Source organism: Onychomys torridus, chromosome 18, assembly GCF_903995425.1.
Source record: "Onychomys torridus chromosome 18, mOncTor1.1, whole genome shotgun sequence".
NCBI classification, from domain to species: Eukaryota; Metazoa; Chordata; class Mammalia; order Rodentia; family Cricetidae; genus Onychomys; species Onychomys torridus.
Window position 1 is genome coordinate 13,836,659 of NC_050460.1, and position 20,752 is coordinate 13,857,410.

Below are 20,752 nucleotides of genomic sequence, written 5' to 3' on the forward strand. Positions count from 1 at the left end.
TCAACTATAGGCTGGGATTGAGAGGGGAGTAGGGAAGAGGGACAGCATGCCTCTGCTGCTGCCCCAGGCTCTCCTAGCTAGGAAGCCAGCTGTGCTCAGAATGGGCTCACATCTATGTGTGGGCAGGGAACAGTTGTGGCTGGGCCTTTCTACACTGCACAGATACCCTGGGCGGCAGTGCCGGCTACAGTGGCAGTGACTCCCTGTGCTCAGGGGCACCAAGGACAGTCTGGTGTGGGGAGATGGCACCAGATGGATGGCCGGGCAGATGAGGGAGGTCGGGAATGACAGACATTGAACTATGGTATGAAACTAAAGAGAACAGGTGTACCTTGAGAGGAATGTTCCCATCCTTTCCTGGGGGAGAAAGCAGGGGATTCCTGCACAGGATAGACAGAAGCCTGCCAGTGAGTTTCAGAAATCAGTCACTGCCTTTTTGTCATTTAACTGGTGGTCATGGAACCAGATTGAAGAATAGAGTAAAAGATAAAAGCCCTTCAACCACACCCCACAGGGGCTGTAGGGGTCCTTCCAGCAGGTAGAGATCTCTTCAGTCTCTCCTGTAGAGTAGCCCCAGACAGGAGACTTCAATTGGTTCAGATGCATGGAAAGTCTCTTATGAGGTCTTAGGCCAGGGATAAGAGAAAAGGCTTGTTTGGTATGGAATGTAAGTGCTTTGTGGGAGACTTCCACGGTTTTTTAGGCCATAGCTGCTTGTTCACACAGCATCTTCAGAAAGAAAAGACCATTCAGGGCCTCAATACTTGATTCCATTTCCTGGGTGGCCAGCCCTTATGTGGAAATGTCAGGGTTACTTGAAAACAAACAGTATGTGCCCTAAAGAAGAGCCAGGGAAAAGGAATAAAAAGAGGGAGAGAGAGAGAGAGAGAGAGAGAGAGACAGAGACAGAGACAGAGACAGAGAGAGACAGAGAGAGACAGAGAGAGACAGAGAGAGACAGAGACAGAGACAGAGAACCAGCCCAATACTCACCAATTAGAGCAGAAACACAGAGACTATGAAATAGGGTCAATTCACCAAAATCAGCCAGAGGGGGTGAGTCAAATTGCTGGAACGAGGTCGGGGTCTGGTGAGCAAATCAGCCAGCAATAGAGAGATAAAAACAAGTCATGTTGGAGGTCAGAATTGTTGCTGTTCAGGCTCTACTAGCCTGGCTACCCTTGGGGCCAGGGGGTGAGAAGACACAGAATCAATGACACAGATCCTGGAAGTTGCAAGTGAGCTTCTTTTTGTTGTTGTTGTTTGTTTGTTTGTTTGAGACAGGGTTTCTCTGTGTAGCTTTGCACCTTTGCTGGAACTCACTTGGTAGCCCAGGCTGGCCTCGAACTCACAAAGATCCACCTGGCTCTGCCTCCTGAGTACTGAGATTAAAGGCTTGAGCCACCACTGCCCAGTACAAGCTCATTTTTTAAACAAAAGGCTGAGGTATTTATGTGTGTGCTGTTTGGCAGGCTTTGCTTCTATGGCTATTGTGGCATTTCTTGATTGGTCCTGAGTCTTACGTCAGCAGCTGTCATCTTGGGGGTCCAATTTCAGGCTCCTCTGGGTCAGGACACTACTGTGCATGTCACAGTTTTATTTAACTTGAGGTTTAACCCATTCATCTAGCATGTAGGCCTTATCTGTCTCATGCCTACACAAACAGTTTGTGCCAACACAGCAAGTAGGTAGAGTACATATATACAGTTCTGACTCTTGTCTGTTACCACATTTCCTCTTCCAGCAGAACAAACATTTCATTCTGCTCAGACACCAGCAGTAAGAATCTCCTATTGACAGCGCATTTATAACTCATCAGCAACAAAATGTTATAGTTAGTGATTGCACATCTGGACTGTTGTTAGGCCCCTCCTGATAATTTTATTGAGCACAATTGTTTTTATTTAATATCTAAAGCTAATTATACATGATTTAAATAGCTTATTTGTTATCCTGGAAATGCTTTTGTATAGAGATGCAGGAATGAATTTCTTTATTCTAAAATTAGAAATAATGTCTGTGACTATTCAAAGTAGTTGTATATAGTAGTAAGTATGATTACTAGAACTACAATTTAGGAGTGCAGGAATTTTTCTGTGTACTAATGCAAATATTATTAGATCATGGATGAGAGAAGGTAGCCTTACTAATGATTTTAAATTGTCCAACTCAATATTATAGCTCTGAACTTGAAATAAATGTGTTATTGGTGATCATCAGAATATATAACTTGTCTGTAAAATACATCAAGGCAAGCAGAAAACAAAACAATTTCATTTTTCTGATAATAGGTGAATATACTCAGGTAACTTGTAGGTTTTCTACAAGTATAAATTATGTGTATATCTTATATGACAAAGCAGTTTCCCTCATAGATATTTATGTTTTGGGCAGACAAGAAATGATTCTGGAGAAAATTCGGATATTATGATACTACTTAATATCAATTAAAAGGGAATTATATGACTTTGGAGAAGATTGTAATTCCAAAGGGCATTTATTAATACTTTCCTTCATGTGTTTAAATGATGTACTTGACTAGTCAACATCTAAACCTACAGTACCTGCCAATCTAGCTAAACTTCTGATGTTGGATCAAAATCAGTCAAAATTATGGTAAGTGTCAATCCTGAGAGATATTGATAGTAGACTGCTATGTGATAAATCTCAATATTTGAGGTGAGACAGCTCATTTTACAAAAGACAGGGGTAAGCTGCATAAGTAAGTGTCAGAAATTTCAAGTATTATAGATAAGGCACAGCTCAGAATTCCAGTGCCAATGCTTAGCAAATTCAAGAAAACAGGGGTATTCACTCTTGTAAAATGAAAAGAAAGAAATGCTTCTCAGGCATTGACAAGGCTGTTGTTCTTACAGGATATTTGTCCAGATTGTGTCCATAATAACTTCTAGCAGTTCTGTAGAATTTATATGCTATGCTGACTGCTTCATAGCTCAGAGAAACATGACAAAACAATCAGACTGATGGTTTTTTTTGGGGGGGGAGGCGTTGAGACAGGGTTTTTCTGTGTAACTTTGCACCTTTCCTGGAACTCGCTTTGGAGACCAAACTGGCCTCGAACTCACAAAGATCTGCCTGCCTCTGCCTCCCGAGTGCTGGGATTTAAGGCGTGCACCACCAATGCCCGCTGACTGATGATTTAATATGACATTGGCATTTAGAAAATTTACATTAGATACTCAGGAGAATGTGACTAGTTATCATGTGAATTTTCCAGTAATGCACTCACCCCAGGCACCTCTGCTGGGGTTTGATAGACATATTTCCTTGTCTTCATAATCCTCTAAGCACCTCAGTCTCTGGCTCTTGGAATTGAAGGCTTTGATGCCACAGAGCCGGTTCTTAGATTTCAATTGTGCTCCCAAAATTCTTATGATGTGTCAGCATTAAATCTCAAACACTGAGATTGCTCATGTGTAAAGCAGGATATTGAGTCACAGCATCTCACTACAAGGCTTTTACGAGCTTTAAACGAAGCCCAAAGGGAGACACATAACAAGTGACACCAAACATAGTCTATGCTATTTTGTGAGTCTAAATTGGGGCAAAGGGTGCTGTGGAAAGTTTCATGAAAATTACCTGAATTGCATCCATCTATATAGGTCTTTATTAATTGTAGAGTAAGAAAAACTTTTCTTACTGGTTAGGAGAAATCATTAAAAGCAAACAATGCTGCCAGTTTGTCTCAGTAGAGAATGCACTTGCTATGGAAGCATGGACGCCATATTTTAAATCACCAGAATCCATACAAAATCCAGGTGAGTGTGGCTGAATGCTAGTAGCTTCAGTGCAGGCAGAAGACAGAGACACAGAATACCCAGAGCAAGTTATGTAGCCAGACTAACTGAAATGGTGAGCTTGAGGCTTCCTCACAGATGCTGTCTCAACTTGTAAGGTAGAGAGCATTTGAGGACACCTAATGTCTGCCTCAGGTCTCCACATGCAAGCATATATATAGACATGCATACCAGCACACATTCAAATATGTATGTGTGTGTATGTGTGTGTGCATATGTGTTTTGCTTAATACCCTTATTAAGAGAATGTGTCCCAAATTATTTAAATGGTTTCCCTATTGTTGAACATGGCATTAGTTTATCATGCATTTACCATTATATGTAAAATATAATGATGAAAGTCCAAGATTGTCAAGGTTCAATCTTGGTATTATGGATCAGACTTTGAGAGTAAATGTGTTAATATGTTGGACACATGAGCCAAGTTAAGGACATTGATTTAAAAATATGACAGAGTTTTGTGTGGTAATGTACAGATATGTCTCAGCACTTGAGACTCTGAGAAAAAGTTGTAAGTTTGAAGCTAGACTGGGATACATAGTAAAATCTTGCTCAAATGAAAAGAAAAACTTTTGAAGAATGAAAAAAAAAAAAAAAACCAACACCATATAATAGAGTAGGCAGAGCTTAAAATGTCCAACAAGGGTTAATTGTATCAGAGTAGTGTCCTGCCATGGTAATAGTTCAGTGATTTTGCAAATATTAAAAGGACAAATGAATAATTCCTAAATTCCTAGAATCTGAAGAGAGGACCTTCATTGATTAAAGTGTGACAGGAGAGGAGACGCTAATCGCCCAGATTATTCATAGGTGCATGCTTCAGGGAGCTTCGCTAAGGCACTTTGATTTACTCCTTATCGCACCAGCTGGCAGCAGGCTTCTTGAGGTCATTATCATTTGGATGATATACATAGTGTGTCCTCCTTGTTGCAGTGCTAGTAATTCCAGGAAATGGGTCTCATTACTTCCCCCATACCTTCTTCGTCACTCAGAACTCCTTGTAGTAAACATTCAATGCAGATCATTTTCCTCTTCTTTGTTTTCTAGACATGACATTATTCCTGTTGTTGTTCCTGGCTACTGTGTTACCTCCATCCCTTCTTCAAGATGACTATGAGGTATGGGTAAGGTTTAGTTGTAGCACAAATCTTAACAGTTCTTATTCATAAAAACAAACCTGGGCCAGGTATTGGGGTGAATGCTGGAAGATCAGAGAAGCAGAACAAGCCTCACCTTCCTCACCTTGCCAGTTCCTCAGCTGTTCCCGTTTCCTTAAACTGGAAGCCTCTCAGTCCTCATTCAGAATGAATCTCAGCTGAACTGTTGCTCAAAAGCCTGAAGCTTAACCAGCCAAATGCTGCTGGTTTCTGGCCCTCAGGCCTTATATATCTTTCTGCTTTCTACCATCGCTCCCTGGGATTAAAGGCTTGCTTTCTGGGATTAAAGGTGTGAGTTACCATGCTTGGCTGTATCCTTGAACAGATAGATTTCTGCCTCTGGAATGCTAGGATTAAAGGCTACCACTGCCTATCCTCATGTTTAATATTGTGGCTGTTCTGTATCTGACCCCATATAAGTCTATTAGGGTGCACAGTATTTTGAGGAACACAATACCACTTCATTTAATATCTTATCAGAATAATGTAAGCAACAATGAAGGCTAGGAAGCTACCATAACACTTTTTAAAACTATAAAGTTCCAGAGTGTGGAGTAAGTCACTTTGATCCTCAGCAATTACCACCCCCCCCACACACACACCAGAGAGATTAAGTACATCTATCATGCAAACAATAAGTGTGTACATGAGCCAAATATTTATTATTTGTAATACGCTCTGATGCTTAGACAATCCCAGATGGGCCTCAGTCATCTTTAATGATGGAGTGTATAGTACCCACAAAGAATCTCTTCCCTTAGTTAGAAAGCTACTCAAAGTTAGAAGCATTGGACATTGTGGTCACCCTCATACTCTTCTTAGGCCTCTACATTGAAGACTACTAGAATTCCCCAAGACTAGGGAGTGCCAATAATTGGTAAGCCTGTTTTGGAAGATAAATTGTATGTCTTTTGTTATCATAATCAAATTGGTAATCTGGAGACTATTATCTAGCTGTTCTTTCAAGTCGTTTGCATTCACATTTCTTTCCTAAAATGATTGTATTTTATGGCATTTTTGAATCATCTGTTCTTCCTCCCTTCATCATCCCTTCCTCCTCCTTTCTCTCTCTGGTCTATTGGTACTTTTTTTTTTTTTTTTTGCAAATTTTTAAGATCCAGATAGCAGAGAGATTCAAGTCATGTTTTATGAATGAAGGCTTCTTTGAGAGTTACCATGGAGAACTTATTCATCTCGTGGTGCCATTTATTGGTGTTTCTCTTGGTTTTACTTTGTGGTGTTGTAATTATTATGGCACATTTCTATCTAAAACAAACCCTCCATTCTCACTTGTCAGTGTTTCTAATATGTTTTTTCTTTATACCTGTATAACTTCCTGTTAAGAGAATACAAGCACACTTCCTGTTTTGTGGCTGTTGGAGATCTCTTGGCACAAGGATTTTCATTAGTGCCTTCAGAACATAAAACATTAGGGAGAGATGGACAAGCCACTGGCAATGCAGTGTGATTAGACCCATGGGTGCAATGTCTGCAGAGACTTGAGGGAAGTAAGACTGCAGGAAGGAGAAACAACTGAGTCCAGCACTGAGATAAAATGTATGTGAGGGCCAGTCCATCAACAGTTATGCTGTAACATCTTGACTACACTATAAGACAGCGCATTTTCGGGTATGTTTGTATCAGCAAGTGGCTCTTATGTCCCTGCCAATTCACATAATATCACTACATCCACCTGTCCCACACATATGCAAAAATGTAAAATTAAATATCAGCATCTGAGTTAACTTAGTAGGCTTATTGCTGTCCAGTGAAATGTAAAGTCAGCAATGCCAAACTATTTTCAAGCACTCATTGCCTCCAAATTGGAAGATATTCTATTAGATAAACATGTCTTTGGAGTGATCACAAAAGCCTGTTGCATATAAAATTCTCTAATGTACATGTGTACTGGCTCTGGGCCTACACATTATCTCACAAGCTTCCAAACTCAGATATCTGTTGCCTACTAAGTCTATAATGAATTATATGTCTTCATCCTTAGTACTTCCCTGCCACAGCCTGAGTGTGAATGACTTAAGTTTCTCTACTGGGCATGGCTATCATTATAGATCTCTCTTAAATCAAAATTGACATTTGTAGCCTCAGAAGAGTTTTTAATTTGACTTGCCATGAATTCATTCAGTTCTCAAAATTTCTGTTTAAAGTGTTTCTAATAAAAAAGTCATAGATTTCCTTACAATTTATTGTCAAGGCATAATGATTAACATGGGCATGAGTACTTTAAAAATGGCCTTCCATCTTCACTACAAAAATACACTTTTCCATGGCTGTCACAGCTTGAGCATTTAGTGTCCCAGGCTCTGACAAAACAAAATTTCTTTCTCTGTTAGGAGTAATGCTTTTTTAGTCACAATATTTGCTATTCACAACCATATACTGCGGAAAAATGAAAAAAAAAATGTCAAAAGACAGAACTTGAAAGAAAACCTTAAGTTCATATTAAAATATTATCTCAAAGCAAACACAGTCATTCAAGGAAAATGGGGTTGTGTTTATCAAAATTTTGTATTTAAAAATTCATGTACATATAGTCTGTCAGCATACAATGTCTAAACTATTGCCATCAAATATATTTAAAATGTATGTAAGCAATTTAAGAATGCTCATCATAGAATCATTTATGATTGTAAAGGACTGTAAATATAATTGCAGTACAAATTTGTATCACAATCATTCTGTATCTGTTTAACAAAGTACTATGAAACTATTAAAAATTTCTTTAAAATTAAAAATAACCTTCATTCACCTTAGACAACTTATTCACTTTTTTTATGCAATCTTAACAAACACTAACATAGCTTTATTTTTTCCCCTTTAGAATAAACATCTTGAAGATTTGTCAACCACTAAAGAATCAGTCCAAGAAGAGATTGTAAACAAGCACAACCAACTGAGAAGAATGGTTTCTCCACCTGGTAGTGACTTATTAAAGATGGTGAGGGCTTTCAGCAGGATAGTGCATTTGGAAAGCTGTGTTTGGAGCCTGAGGATAGCATCTGGCTTCTCCTGTGTGCTCTAAGAGCGTCTGCCTCTATTGTAGCTTCTCTTTAAAAAAAGTTTTGTATATGTGCAAGTGTGTGGGTGTATGTTCATATACTCTGTCATGCACATAGAGATCAGAGTTGGTTCTCTACTCTACGTCTTTTGCTATGCAATGATCAGAGTAGAATTTATTAAATGTCTTTTAATTTTTATTGATATTAAATTACTGGTATTATAGAACTATATCAATTATAGTGACTGAACTAAAATCAAATCTTTTGACTCTGATCTCCAGTGAAAACCCACCATGTTATTTCAGCTCACTCTTCTCTCTCTTAATCTAGGGTCAAAAGATTTCTGCTTTAAGTTCCAATTACCATTCATCTAAATAGTGTACTGTTTGGGTCCAAAATCAAAGTCCATGTGTCTCTTAAATTAATTCAGTGAGGGAAAAACTGAAGCTAGGATTTATGAGGCAACATCTTACAACTGTAAAAATAGTCCTAGTGCTTCAACATGGTTAGTGATACTCACTCTACAGCAATTAATCTTTAATGATTCCTGTTGGGATTTCAGTAAGTCATTAGACCATTAAAGATTTTAGTATTTTTGTGGCCTTGGGAAGACAGACTACTTGTATTGATTTGGTAGAGAAGAGGCCATATACAAGTTGGAGTAACTTTGGACATAGGTTATGACACTAGTGAGAAGATCATGAGGAAGGTAAAGGGACTCTAGAAGGCATGGGAAGTGGAAGGAAAGAGAACATGTGTGACATCAAATGGAGGCTGTGGGTGAGAGGGCATGCATGGAAGGATGGGCAGGATCAGGAAGATGGGGGTGGAAAATATGCAAAAATAAACTTATTTATAAATGCCACCATGAACGCTGATGATATGTATGCTAACATAAAAATTTAGACATATACTATATTATATATTGATTATGATGAAAATCAGAAGGCACCTACAGATATTTTGCAATGATATCAGTCTGTGTGCAAAGATCATGTGACTCTGAGGTTTGAGTTATTCCATGGCTATCTTCTTTACTTTTCCTTTTAGCAATGGAGCAATGATGCCCAAGTGAATGCACAGAGATGGGCAAACCAGTGCACTTATGAACACAGTCCTCCAGAAGCCAGGACCACCAGTATGTAAACTCAGTGTCACTTACAAATGAATGGAGAGTCACACAGGAAAGCCCATTTTCTCACATTGTGCTAACAAAATGTTGTAAATAAACACCTATTTTGATACTGCTTATTTTAAAAGTTAAATATCTCTGGGGAAGAGATGGCTCTGAAAGTCTCCAGTTTGTTCTTTTTGGATGGTTTATATTTTATACAAACTGTCTTTCCTGAAGCCAGCTTTGTGCCTTGCAACCAGATTACAATTGAAGCAAGTTATGGATCATCTCTTTCTCTGCTTTGAAGATTATAAACTAATGTCTCAGTAAAAAAAATACTTAATTAAGACCTTATAAAGGAAATTTGAAATTAGAATCTCTTTTTTATTTTGTCCCATTATGGTTTTATTTATGTGTATGTGTGTTTCTGTGTATTTATGCACATGCACATGTATGTAAGAATGCTTTTAGAGGCCAGAAGAAGGCATTAGACCCTCTGGACATTACAGGTTACAGGTGGTTGTTACAGTGTTGTTGTAACAGGTGGTGTTAAGCTACACTGTATGGACGTTAGGAGTTGGATTCAAGTCTGCTGAAACAGCAAAATATACTCCTACATGTTCAGCCAATTCTCCAGCACTCTGAAATTAGAATTTCTATCTTTAACCCAGCATCTGAATGATGTGGCTTATTGTGTTTACAAGCTATCTTTTTAATTATAAAAATATATATTTAATTTGATCAACTAATTCTTATTTTTCTCAAGAAATATCAAATATCTTGGCATTTGCTTTTACTACTTCTTTTATTATTTTTGATGGGGAGAAGATAGGTCTCACTGTATAGTCCAGGACATCTTCAAATTTCTGAACTTCCAACCTCAACTTAGTAAGTTTTTGTGTGTAAGCCACCAAGGTGTGTGCACTGCCCAGCTCTTTCTTAACTTTTAGTGAGCTCAATTCATGTACACTCTGAGTGCCTAAAAGGCATATTGTGTTAAATTAAAAATAAACTCTGAAACATAATCTTTCCATAAGGAAGTATAAAAATGATAACAAAATAAATAAATGTCCCATGAGATAAAATATTTGAAAAATATTAAGAATGATCACCTTTGACCCATTTTGAACCTAATAAATTAATCACCGCTTTTTAAGGTTTTACTCCTTAGACATTCCTAATTTAATAACGTAATGACTAAAAATTAATTTATAAGGCCACAATATTCAGTTAAAGTTTAAAGTAATTTTTTATTTTCAGAGCTTGACAAATATATCAAGCTAGTTGGAGACATTAAAAGATGCTTATTCCTCATTCTCTGAAGAAAATCTGGCCCATGAAATTTTAACTTTCTAATTAAGACATGACCTATGTGTTATACTTGTAATTTTTAAAGAATGACTATAAAGAAGACTCATACAGAACAATGTAAATATGTAAAAGTATTATATAAATATCTCTAGCTACTCAGGAGAGAAATAAAAGGAGTTAGTCTTGGTCTTCTTTAAGACTGCAAGTCCACATTTGCTACACATGAGGTACAGACATGCACACACCTGCAGACACACATACAGATGTGCACACAGATTTGGAGAATTTAATGTGTGGAAGAATGAGGTGGAGGAGAGAAGCTACTGAAGAAAGGACTTCTCTATCTACTTACTGCTCATTGTGTTTAGCTCACACATATTGAATACTTATGGATACTGTTCAGCTAAAGTTTCATCAGGTCTGAATCATGCTTCTTATGCAATATTCAAAAGGAACTGTGAGCAATGGCTTAAAAAGCAGGGATTCTGAGTGCACACGTGTGGGGTGTGTGTGTGTGTGTGTGTGTGTGTGTGTGTGTGAGTGTGTGTTCTTCTTTTTTTCTTTATTGCTTTCTTTATGAATGGTCTGTCCTTCTCCTTAGATATAATATGTGGTGAGAATATCTTCAGAACAAATTACACGAAATCATGGACTTATGTATTACAAAGCTGGTATGATAAATTCAAATATTTCAAGTTTGGCTTAGGTCCAAATCCAAATGATGCAGCAGTTGGAAATTATACTCAGGTAAGAAAAAGTACTCTCTCTATAATTGCTAAGCAAGAAAATATTTTTAATTATTTGACTGATTTCAAAGCAAAATGTTAGTACACAGAGATTTTATTTACTTTTTGAGACAGGATCTCACTGTATAGCTAAGATTGGCTTTGAACTTCCTGTCTTCCTATCACCATCTCCTAATTTCAGTGAGTATAGAGGAAGCGCACCAACCTTGGGGAAGATCTTGAGTGGTTGGTTGTACATTGACAATCATTGTGTCTTGACAATCATTGGCTATTTGAGCTGCCATCTTTCAATGGCTTATCTAATCTTTGTAAGGGAACATACTTGATTTTTTTCTAACTAGAATTTCTTGATTCCAGTCACTAAACAAGGTTAATGGCCTATATTATAAGGCACCTACACAGACTTCATCAGGTCTGTATGGCTCCTGGGTGAAAAGTGAAATGGCATCTCCTGAACTTTTATTATCAGAAACCATGACAGATAGCTTCTTGCTGGATCTAAAGGCCTCTAACCTATCAAAAAATGACTCTTTTTTAGCAAGAATTATAAGATTGTGGTTCTGCCCTGTCCACTGTCAAAGAAGGGCAAGATTGTGGTTCTGCCCTGTCCACTGTCAAAGAAGGGCCTACCAAACCAAGGAGGAACGTGATGTGAGGTTCCTGCTTGGCTGGGTAGAGAGAAGATGCAGATGTGGTACAGGCACAAAGTAACTCCAAATCCCTGGACTGATAAGACCCTGCAGGCTGAAAGACATGAACTGAAACACAGTTTCAGGTGGGAACCAAGAAATCTAAGGCCACAGCTCCATACAAAAGTTCCTACCACATACAACATCCAGGAAACATGCTGAGTGGCAGTCTTCCACTCAGCTGGACTAGCAAGGCTTTACAAGCCATCCACGATCTCTGCCCACCCAGGAAGGAAAATAGTCATTTTCACAGCTTAGAATCCAACTAAACAGTCTCTTCTGTGATGCTGGGAAGAAGTTCTAGTTCATCTTCCAAGGCCAGGGCTATATGGACACAGGACACTTGTTTTTGCAAAAGCATTTCAGTGTACCTACCTGCAGAGTAGTCAACAGCAACATCTTGGTCAGTTTAATGTCTGACCAGGAATTGACCTGATATCCAGGTTACCCTATAGCTGTTTATGGTCACATGCCTGTAGAATTGGAAACAGTGTCAGAGAAATTCCATATCACACCAGGGTCCTCCTGTTGTCCATAGATTCTTTGATGCCTTTCATCTTGACACAAAGCTCCTTGGCCTCAGCCCAGCCTTCTGTATCCTCATCAACTTGGAAACTGTCAGAGATGACAAAGAAGAAGAAAGCTTCTCTGAGATTGGGCTGAAGCCACTGCCATCCTTTATACACTCCACTGGGTACTTACTGAAAGTTTTGCCAGACCAGCTGACCAACAGCAGCCCCTTAGGAAGGTTCTCATATCTGTAGTTTGATTCAATCACTTAAATATGTCTATAAGGCATATATACACAAACTATATCAGCAGTGTTTGAAATTTTCTTTTAGTGTTTTCTGCTCTGACCTGTGCTCTGTCTTCATCTCTGCGTGTATAGATTGTTTGGAATTCATCTTACCAAGTTGCATGTGGAGTTGCTGAGTGTCCTGACCAATCATTGAAATTTTTATTTGTTTGTCACTATTGCCCTCTGTAAGTATCAACTTCAAATTTCATTTTCAACAATGTCAAATGCAATTTGACATTTTAAAATTATCATGGTATAAAAACAAATTAAAGATATATTTTACACCTGGAGAGGGGAATAAAAACTTCTAAATATGCCCTAGTGTTGAAATTTATTTAACTAAATCTTTGAAATGTCCATCTCATCACTTCTATGAATCACACTCGGAAGCATTTTCCTTATCTTTAAAAAGGATTTCTCTTCCCTCCTCCATTGCTGTTTTCTGGACTGATGGTGACCTTAGGAGTACCCAAGTATAAGGATTGTAAGATTGATGTTGTTAGTTCATGCTATGTTCATAGGCTACAAAGCAAACTTTTAATAGTAGACCACGAGTGAACATGAATTAATGATACAGGTTAGTGATTGTGGTGCTTTTATTTAAATTGATCCTACCCCTGATTATATATGTTGTTGAATCTCCTTTTTAAAATGTAATTGTTTAGGGGAGGAATTGTTCCATGCCTTTAATCTCAGCACTTACAAGGCAAAGACAGGCATGTCTCTATGAGTTGGGGGCTACCTAGAGCATCACAGAGAACACCTGTCTCAAAAAAATCCAAAAAAGTAATTGTTTTATTTTTTGTGAATTTCACATAGGAGTACTTTAATTCCATTAGTTCCATCATTTTCAAACTTCTCTCTCCTCTTCCAAATCTTCCTACCCCAAATCATCTCTCAAATTCATGGTCTCAGCTTTGTTATTATATATGCACATAGCCACACATGGACAAACATAGACACAGATGTAATTAAAATGTTTTAAAAGAAAAATTAAGTTACAGATTATGAATATAATTCATTTTTCGTGGGAATTTTTTAAGAGCTCAAACAAAACATAGAAGGGAAATGTGTTTCTGGCTTTAAATCAAGATCTAGGGAATGGGTTTTTCAGATTTTTTTTAGGAATTTCTGAGGAGAAAAGGGATAAGATTATATATATCTTGACTATTTAAAATATATTAAGGACCTCTCAAAGAGCCTTTGAAGTTTAAGACTTAAATTCTTACTGTAAAGCTGACTCATTGTTTAAGAATTTTTGCTGTTCTTGCTGATAAACCAAGTTTTATTCCCAACAACCACATCAAGTAGGTCATAACTATTTTTAACTTTAGGACTAAGGACCTTTTTTGGCCTTTGTGGGTGTCTGGGTGTTCACACACATGTATAAATAAAGCAACAAAAATTAAGTTTAGAAAAATAGCAACCAGGCTAGTCATTGGTACAGTTTTGGAGAAAGATAAAACTATTGGTTATTTTCTACATTGGCAGCTTACATAGCATCTTCAATACTATGAGAGCTAATCTGCAGGAAGGAGGCTTCTACGTCAATTCCATCTCAATTCCTGCAACTCCTGTGTCTGAAGTTGGTGATGTTTTTTAACAATAGGCTCTTTTCATCGAGTTCAGGGAGACAACCAAGGGTAATTTTAAAAAAGGCAATATTGTCCTGGATAAAGCGCTATGGGTAATTTATGGGTGTTGAAAAAAGATCAGCTTTCTTCTGGGAGGAAACTCCTGATAGGTAATCCAGTCCCAGGAGGTCAACCCTAAACACTTGTGGAGACCAAAGTCATCAAATCCCTTGGAACTGGACTTACAGACAGTTGCAAGCCACCTGAAGTGGATGCTGGGAACCAAATCCAAGTCTTCTAAAAGGGGAATATGTGCCGTTAACTGCTGAGACATTTCTCCACCTCTATTATCCTTTTAATACAAGAAACTTATACAAGAGGCTGAGGGTCTTCAAATCAAGTCTTTTAAATGATTCATTTCTAATATGTCTATGGGTTGATTAGTAAGATCTTCAAGGAATTTTCAAGCATTTTTCAGTTGGCATTAAGTAACACAGAGAAAAAAGCCACTGGACTCCAACCAGCTGCCTGGTCAAAAAGGCATGTAGAGCCTGGTACCTAGAAGTGTCAGAGGACTAAGGAAGAGGAGCAAGTGACAGATCTTGTACAACACTTTCTGACTTTTTCATTCTTAACATTGCTCATACACCTAGAACTGTGGTCTGCATAGAGAGGAGAGGTTCTGATGCAAGCCCTTGGGCATTGCACACACTCATCCTTGCCACCCTTAGTGCAAAGGAGAATCTGACTTTTCTAATTTCCTATGATGATCAGGGAAGTGGCACTTACTGAGCCACAGGCTTGGCAATTTCAGAGTGCTGCACCCTTCAGTTTTTTTTTTTGTTTGTTTGTTTTGTTTTGTTTTTTGTTTTTTTGTTTGTTTTTTCGAGACAGGGTTTCTCTGTGTAGCTTTGCACCTTTCCTGGAACTCACTTGGTAGTCCAGGCTGGCCTCGAACTCACAGAGATCCGCCTTGCTCTGCCTCCCGAGTGCTGGGATTAAAGGCATGCGCCACCAACGCCCGGCTTCAAATTGTTTTATAAGGTGTTTTTCTCATTACCATTCTCATTTTTGATAAGCATAAAAGTCACAAACCCACATGCTACCTTCAGAAAACCCCAAACGTTCCTAAGCATGAGGTCTTTCACAATTATACATTTAAATACCTGAAACTCACTGCATCATCAATTGGACCTCCTCCACACTATAGGAATCACAGCATATACCTGTATCTAATTCTCTCTATAGGGATTATCATTTATACCTAAGCAGCATTCCTGACTAAAGTATTTTCCAGGTTTATCAGAAAGTGAAGAGAGTGTTTCAACATTAAAACATTTCTAAACCTTTAGATTCTTATTTTCTCTATTTCAGTTGCTCAGGTTCTGAGATGATGGTTGAGGGAATGAGTGAATGGAGTGAATGGATTAATTATCCCATTATTTCACATTTTTATCTGAATACTCTTAGGACATGTTAGGTTTTGTTTGGCATAGCTAAAGCTTTTAATAGGATCCATGTATATATGTGGAAATATATACATAAATATATGGAAATATAAGCAAACATTAGAGTGTACAGAAAAAAATTAAAAGTATTTGATGTTTTCCATTTCAATTTCAGTGGTAATACTATAAGAAGGAAATACATTCCCTACACAATAGGACAACCATGTGCCCTTTGTCCTGATCACTGTGAAGATGGACTCTGCAGTAAGTTTTTTTAACGTACAAATATAATAATATAAATTGTCAATATGTTTTAAGATTTAATAGCACAGTCTTATTTTCAAAAGACAAAAATGTACTTAACATCATTTTTGGAATTACAACTTTTCCTTTGTTTATGATGTATGTACTTTTGACATTGAAAAACATGATACTTCATGTTGTCTATGGTAACAACTAAAATCAGTGCATGCTTGTAACTATATTGGTATTATTGCTATTGGAGTCTACAGAAATATTACTGTGGCTATAATTTATTACAATTTAAAGTGATTTTTCTTATCCTCAATGACAGTAGGATCTTAAGGTTAGCATTTTAAGAAGAGAAAGCAATACAAATCTAAGTGGTTGAGTTAATAGTACACAGGTCAGCCTAGAGAAGGAAGAAATATACCACAATTATTTGCCCACCATGGAGCTTAGCACAATAAATTCTCAAGCTCCTCCAGAGCATCATTTGAATTTTGTGTTACATTTATATTTATTCATGAATGGGTATTTGTGTCTCTCTGTATATGTACCAGTACATGCATGTGTGCCATGGTTTCTTTGTGTGATTGTGTGTTGACATTAGAGATCAACTTGTTGAATTGGTTCTCTCCTTCCATGATAAAGGTGTGAGAGATTGACCTTGAGTGGCTTAGTGGCAAGTATCATTATTTTGATCCATCTCAATGACACTAGGTTGTTATTTGAATGTCTTTCCATTTAGTCATCAGTTACATGATTTTTTGTTTTTTAGCAATTCTCTACGTCTTTTAGAGTCTAATCAAATGTGTACATATTATGAATTCATCAAAAATGCTATTGTTTCATCACAAAAAGATACTGAAATGAATGACATATTATCTTGTTTTTAGTATTATTATGACTATAATTACAAAGAATAAATGCAATCCCAACATTCTGGGTCCCAAGGAAGCAGCATCAGGAGTTCAAACCCAGGTTGGAATATTGATCAAACTCCATGTTAACCCAGGCTATATAAAGGAACTGTAAAAGAAATAGGTTATTTATAAAAATGGAAAATAATATCAAAATTATTATGAAAATTCTGGTGGCCATTCGCTGGGAATTTTGTGCATTCTCCACTGAATTGCAGAATTTTTTATTGTATATTTGTTTAGGTAAAGTTCAAAGTACTATTGATATTAAGATTATAAACTAAAAAAGGGAGAGCCAAATATTCATAGCTCTGCTGAATGTGCCTTTAAAAGAGTCAGTCTTAGCAGTAACAAAAAAAAAAAACCTGAAAGACTTTAAACAGAAATAGAAAGGAAAAGATCTTCATTTTTATTTAGCAGTTTTTAAATTTACTTATTTGTGGTTTAGGGTGTTGTTAGTTTTGAAATAAGGTCTCACTACATAAACAAAGCTCACCTAAAACTTATTATGTAGTCTAGTCTGAACACAATCCCCTGAACCTTCATGTATCCATCTCCCAGGTATAATGGAAATTATATTCTTTTTTTCCTTTTTTTAATTTATTATATTTGTGTTTTAATTTTACACATCAGCCATGGGTTCCCCTGTCCTCCCCCCTCCCACCCCTGACCCCACCTTCCCCCCAACCCCTCCCCTCCATTACCATATCCTCCAGGGCCAAGACTCCCCTGGGGATTCATTTAAACCTGGTGGATTCAGTACAAGCAGGTCCAGTCCCCTCCTTCCAGGCTGAGCAAAGTGTCCCTGTATAAGCCCAAGGTTCCAAACAGCCAGCTCATGCACTAAGGACAGGTCTGGGTCCCACTGCCTGGGTGCCTCCGAAACAGTTCAAGCTATTCAATTGTCTCACTTCTCCAGAGGGCCTGCTCCAGCTGGGGGCTCCACAGCCTTTGGTTCATAATTCATGTGCTTCCATTTGTTTGGCTATTTGTGCTTTTCCAATCTTGGTCTCAACAATTCACACTCTTATAGTCCCTCCTTTTTCTCAACAATTGGATAACAGACCATGATAATGATGACCACATGAGGACAGGAATAGGCAGAGTGCTAGAGAGGTCCCCAGAAATCCACAATGATACATCCTCTGTAGACTGCTGGCAATGGTCAAGAGAAAGCCTGATCTGACCTAGTCTGGTGATCAGATGGCCAAACACCCTAACGGTCATGCTGGAACTCTCATCCAATAACTGATGGAAATGGATGCAGAGATCCTCGGCCAGGCCCCAGGTAGAAATTATATTCTTCAAAGAGCTCTTAGAAAAAGCAGGTTGAAAGAGCCATGTAGGAGATATGATTTCAGAACTAGTCATTTTGTGTTATTAATACAAAAGTTATGAAAATGGGTTGCAGAGAGAGAAGGTACAACACTAATACTTTTTCATTAACTGTGCCTGTTCAGTGCTGATGAATATATACAAGTATATGGGGATGTGGAAAAGGGCAAAAAGGTCTTCTGCACACCAGGGAAGGCAGGAAAGTTAAACACATAGCTTATCTCTTCAGTGGAATTAGATGAATAACTGCTCTTTCTGGAATTTCAGGAATTACATGGTTTTATACCCTGGAGATTCTTTGCTGTCTGATGGGACAGGATCCACTGTATCTCCCAGAATTTGTTTCACTTATCCTAGACCCTCTATCTGTAAATCTTCAGCATTGATTTTAGGTAATAAACCCATTCTTATGGGTGATGTCACTTGTGCTATTCAACAGCCTAAGTGACTTCTATGTTATTTTAGGGCCTGGCCAATCCTGATACCCACAGGGGTAATGATTACTCCAGTCATCTTCCTAGACCTAAATCCTGGGCACTATCTCTGAGTCAATAGTACCCATTCTTATGAAAGAAGACAGATGTACTTTGTAAAGAATCTCAATGTAAACATGTCTTCAATTACTATGTGCTTGGGACTGAGTTAATTATTATCAGAAAACTTGTTTTCCCAAAGTTATACTGGAATTAAACTTGGCTAATGTAAATGGTCTGGGCCAGACTCTGGAAGTCCTGGCCCAGCACTGTTACCATAAAATCAGGCTAAATTTCACTCTTATGTCCTCATGGATCACGTTTTTTTGTTTTTTGTTTTTTTCCCTCCTCCTGGCTGTAGAGCCTAGAGAACCACCACACAAAGTGAAAGAGGACTAGCCATGTGTCTGTAGTGATGCCTTTCTAGAGGTGGAATTAGCAGTGGTATGTGATTGTATGGGCTAGATTCTAGCCTAGGCAACAAATAGGACTCTATCTCAATAAACAATGACAAAAGTACGGAGGAATAAACAAGTTATTTTGAATGATATCATAATTATGAGCTTCCAGTTCTCTAGGACTGTGATAGCTAAATGGGGATCCATGAGCTGTCGATATACATCAAAGACATGACAAAGACTGTAGGGTCATGAATTTCAAGTGACTTTTATTGGGTTTGTGGTTGCTGCTGGACATTTGAATATAAATATCTAATAATCAGAAGAAAATTCTCCACTACTTACCTTTCCAAGTCTCTGTTTTCATAAAGTTAGCTCCTCTGCTATGAAAAACAGAATCAAAGTCTAGGGCAATCATGGATAACAAAACATTCTAGAATGATTTAATGGTTAGTCATTTTACATAAGGAAACTGGCTGTAAGGCACAGTAGCTAAAGAACATGTTAATGAAACTTGATTTGCTAAGAATACAGAGTTTAAATATTAACCATATTCAAGTTTAGAAAGTATACTGACATTTTAAATAGTGGGATTCTTTTTTAATATTTATCTTTATTTTATGTTTATAAATGTTGGTGTACATGTATGTATTTATGCACACCATATTTGAACCCAGTGACCATGGAGGACAGGAGAGAGCATTGGGTCCTATGGAACTGTAGTTATAGGTCGTCTTAAGTCATGGTATATATTCTGAAAATCAAAACCAGTTTCTCTACAAGAAGAGCAAAGACTCTTAATCACTGAGCAATTTTTCTAGCCTCTAGATAGTTTAGTTCCTCAAAGATCCACTGAAGATAATTTTCTCAAGCCTTTTGTGAGTGAAGAAATACAGTAATTCATCTCAAAGACACCTTACAAAGCTCTAATTTAAAGGTCATCCATTCACTTGCTCAATCCCTTCTCCCAATTCGTATGTTTCATTTTGTCACTGTTAATAGAGGAAATAATAACAAAGTAATGAATGTCTTTTTCTTTTTTCAGCAAATAGTTGTGAATATGAAGACAGATTTTCTAACTGTGCAGAACTAAAGGCATCACAAATCTGTGAAGACCCAATTGTTTTAGAAAACTGCAAAGCTACATACAATTGTGAAGGCAAAATTCATTAAATTTCCAGAACAAATGAACAGGGCCATGTGAAGAAAGACCACCCCTTCTACTTTGGCTAGTCACGTTCCACTAGAAAATTAGAGGTATAGATACACTGAAATGACTCCTAACAGTAAACATTCCTTTCTTCTGTATTGTCCCATTTAGCAGAATTAATTTACATCCAAACATTTTAAAATACCATAATCAATAACACCTTTGGACCTTGACCTATGAATTCTGTGACACATTTATGGAGTTGAGTCAAGACCAAGGTTATACACTGTCTTTATGACTAAGGTCACTGAAACTCTGTCCTGAAAATAAGAATCAGTTTCCCAGAGCACAGTGGCATAAAGGAACAGCATATACTTCCACTGTAACTGTCAGTCATCTTTCCTAGCTCTACCTAGCTAACTATATCTGAAAACAAATCCACATTAGCTTTCTTTGATTTCTTCCCACCATTTGTTCTTCTTCACATGTGCTGGAATTAGTTGTTCAAATTTTAAATTTCAATTTACATTTTAGTTGTTGGGTTTTTCAAGCACCATATT

The 20,752-nt window shown here is 37.6% G+C and overlaps 1 protein-coding gene across 1 annotated transcript; it reads left to right on the top strand.

The window, feature by feature from the left end:
• Positions 1–4,867: 4,867 nt before the first annotated feature.
• LOC118569339 (cysteine-rich secretory protein 1-like) lies at positions 4,868–20,215 on the top strand. Its single transcript, XM_036167096.1, has 7 exons — positions 4,868–4,936; positions 7,815–7,931; positions 9,043–9,130; positions 11,019–11,164; positions 12,742–12,836; positions 15,849–15,937; positions 20,088–20,215. Exons 1-7 carry the CDS (start codon positions 4,868–4,870, stop codon positions 20,213–20,215), a joined length of 732 nt encoding a protein of 243 aa, XP_036022989.1.
• Positions 20,216–20,752: the final 537 nt, after the last annotated feature.

Bases quoted from the DNA above. Each gene is read 5' to 3' on its own strand.
- LOC118569339 (XM_036167096.1), top strand. From the start codon at position 4,868: ATGACATTATTCCTGTTGTTGTTCCTGGCTACTGTGTTACCTCCATCC. The intron at 7,932-9,042 runs GTGAGGGCTTTC...TTTTCCTTTTAG, and splicing joins GTAGTGACTTATTAAAGATG to CAATGGAGCAATGATGCCCA. The intron at 9,131-11,018 runs GTATGTAAACTC...CCTTCTCCTTAG, and splicing joins TCCAGAAGCCAGGACCACCA to ATATAATATGTGGTGAGAAT.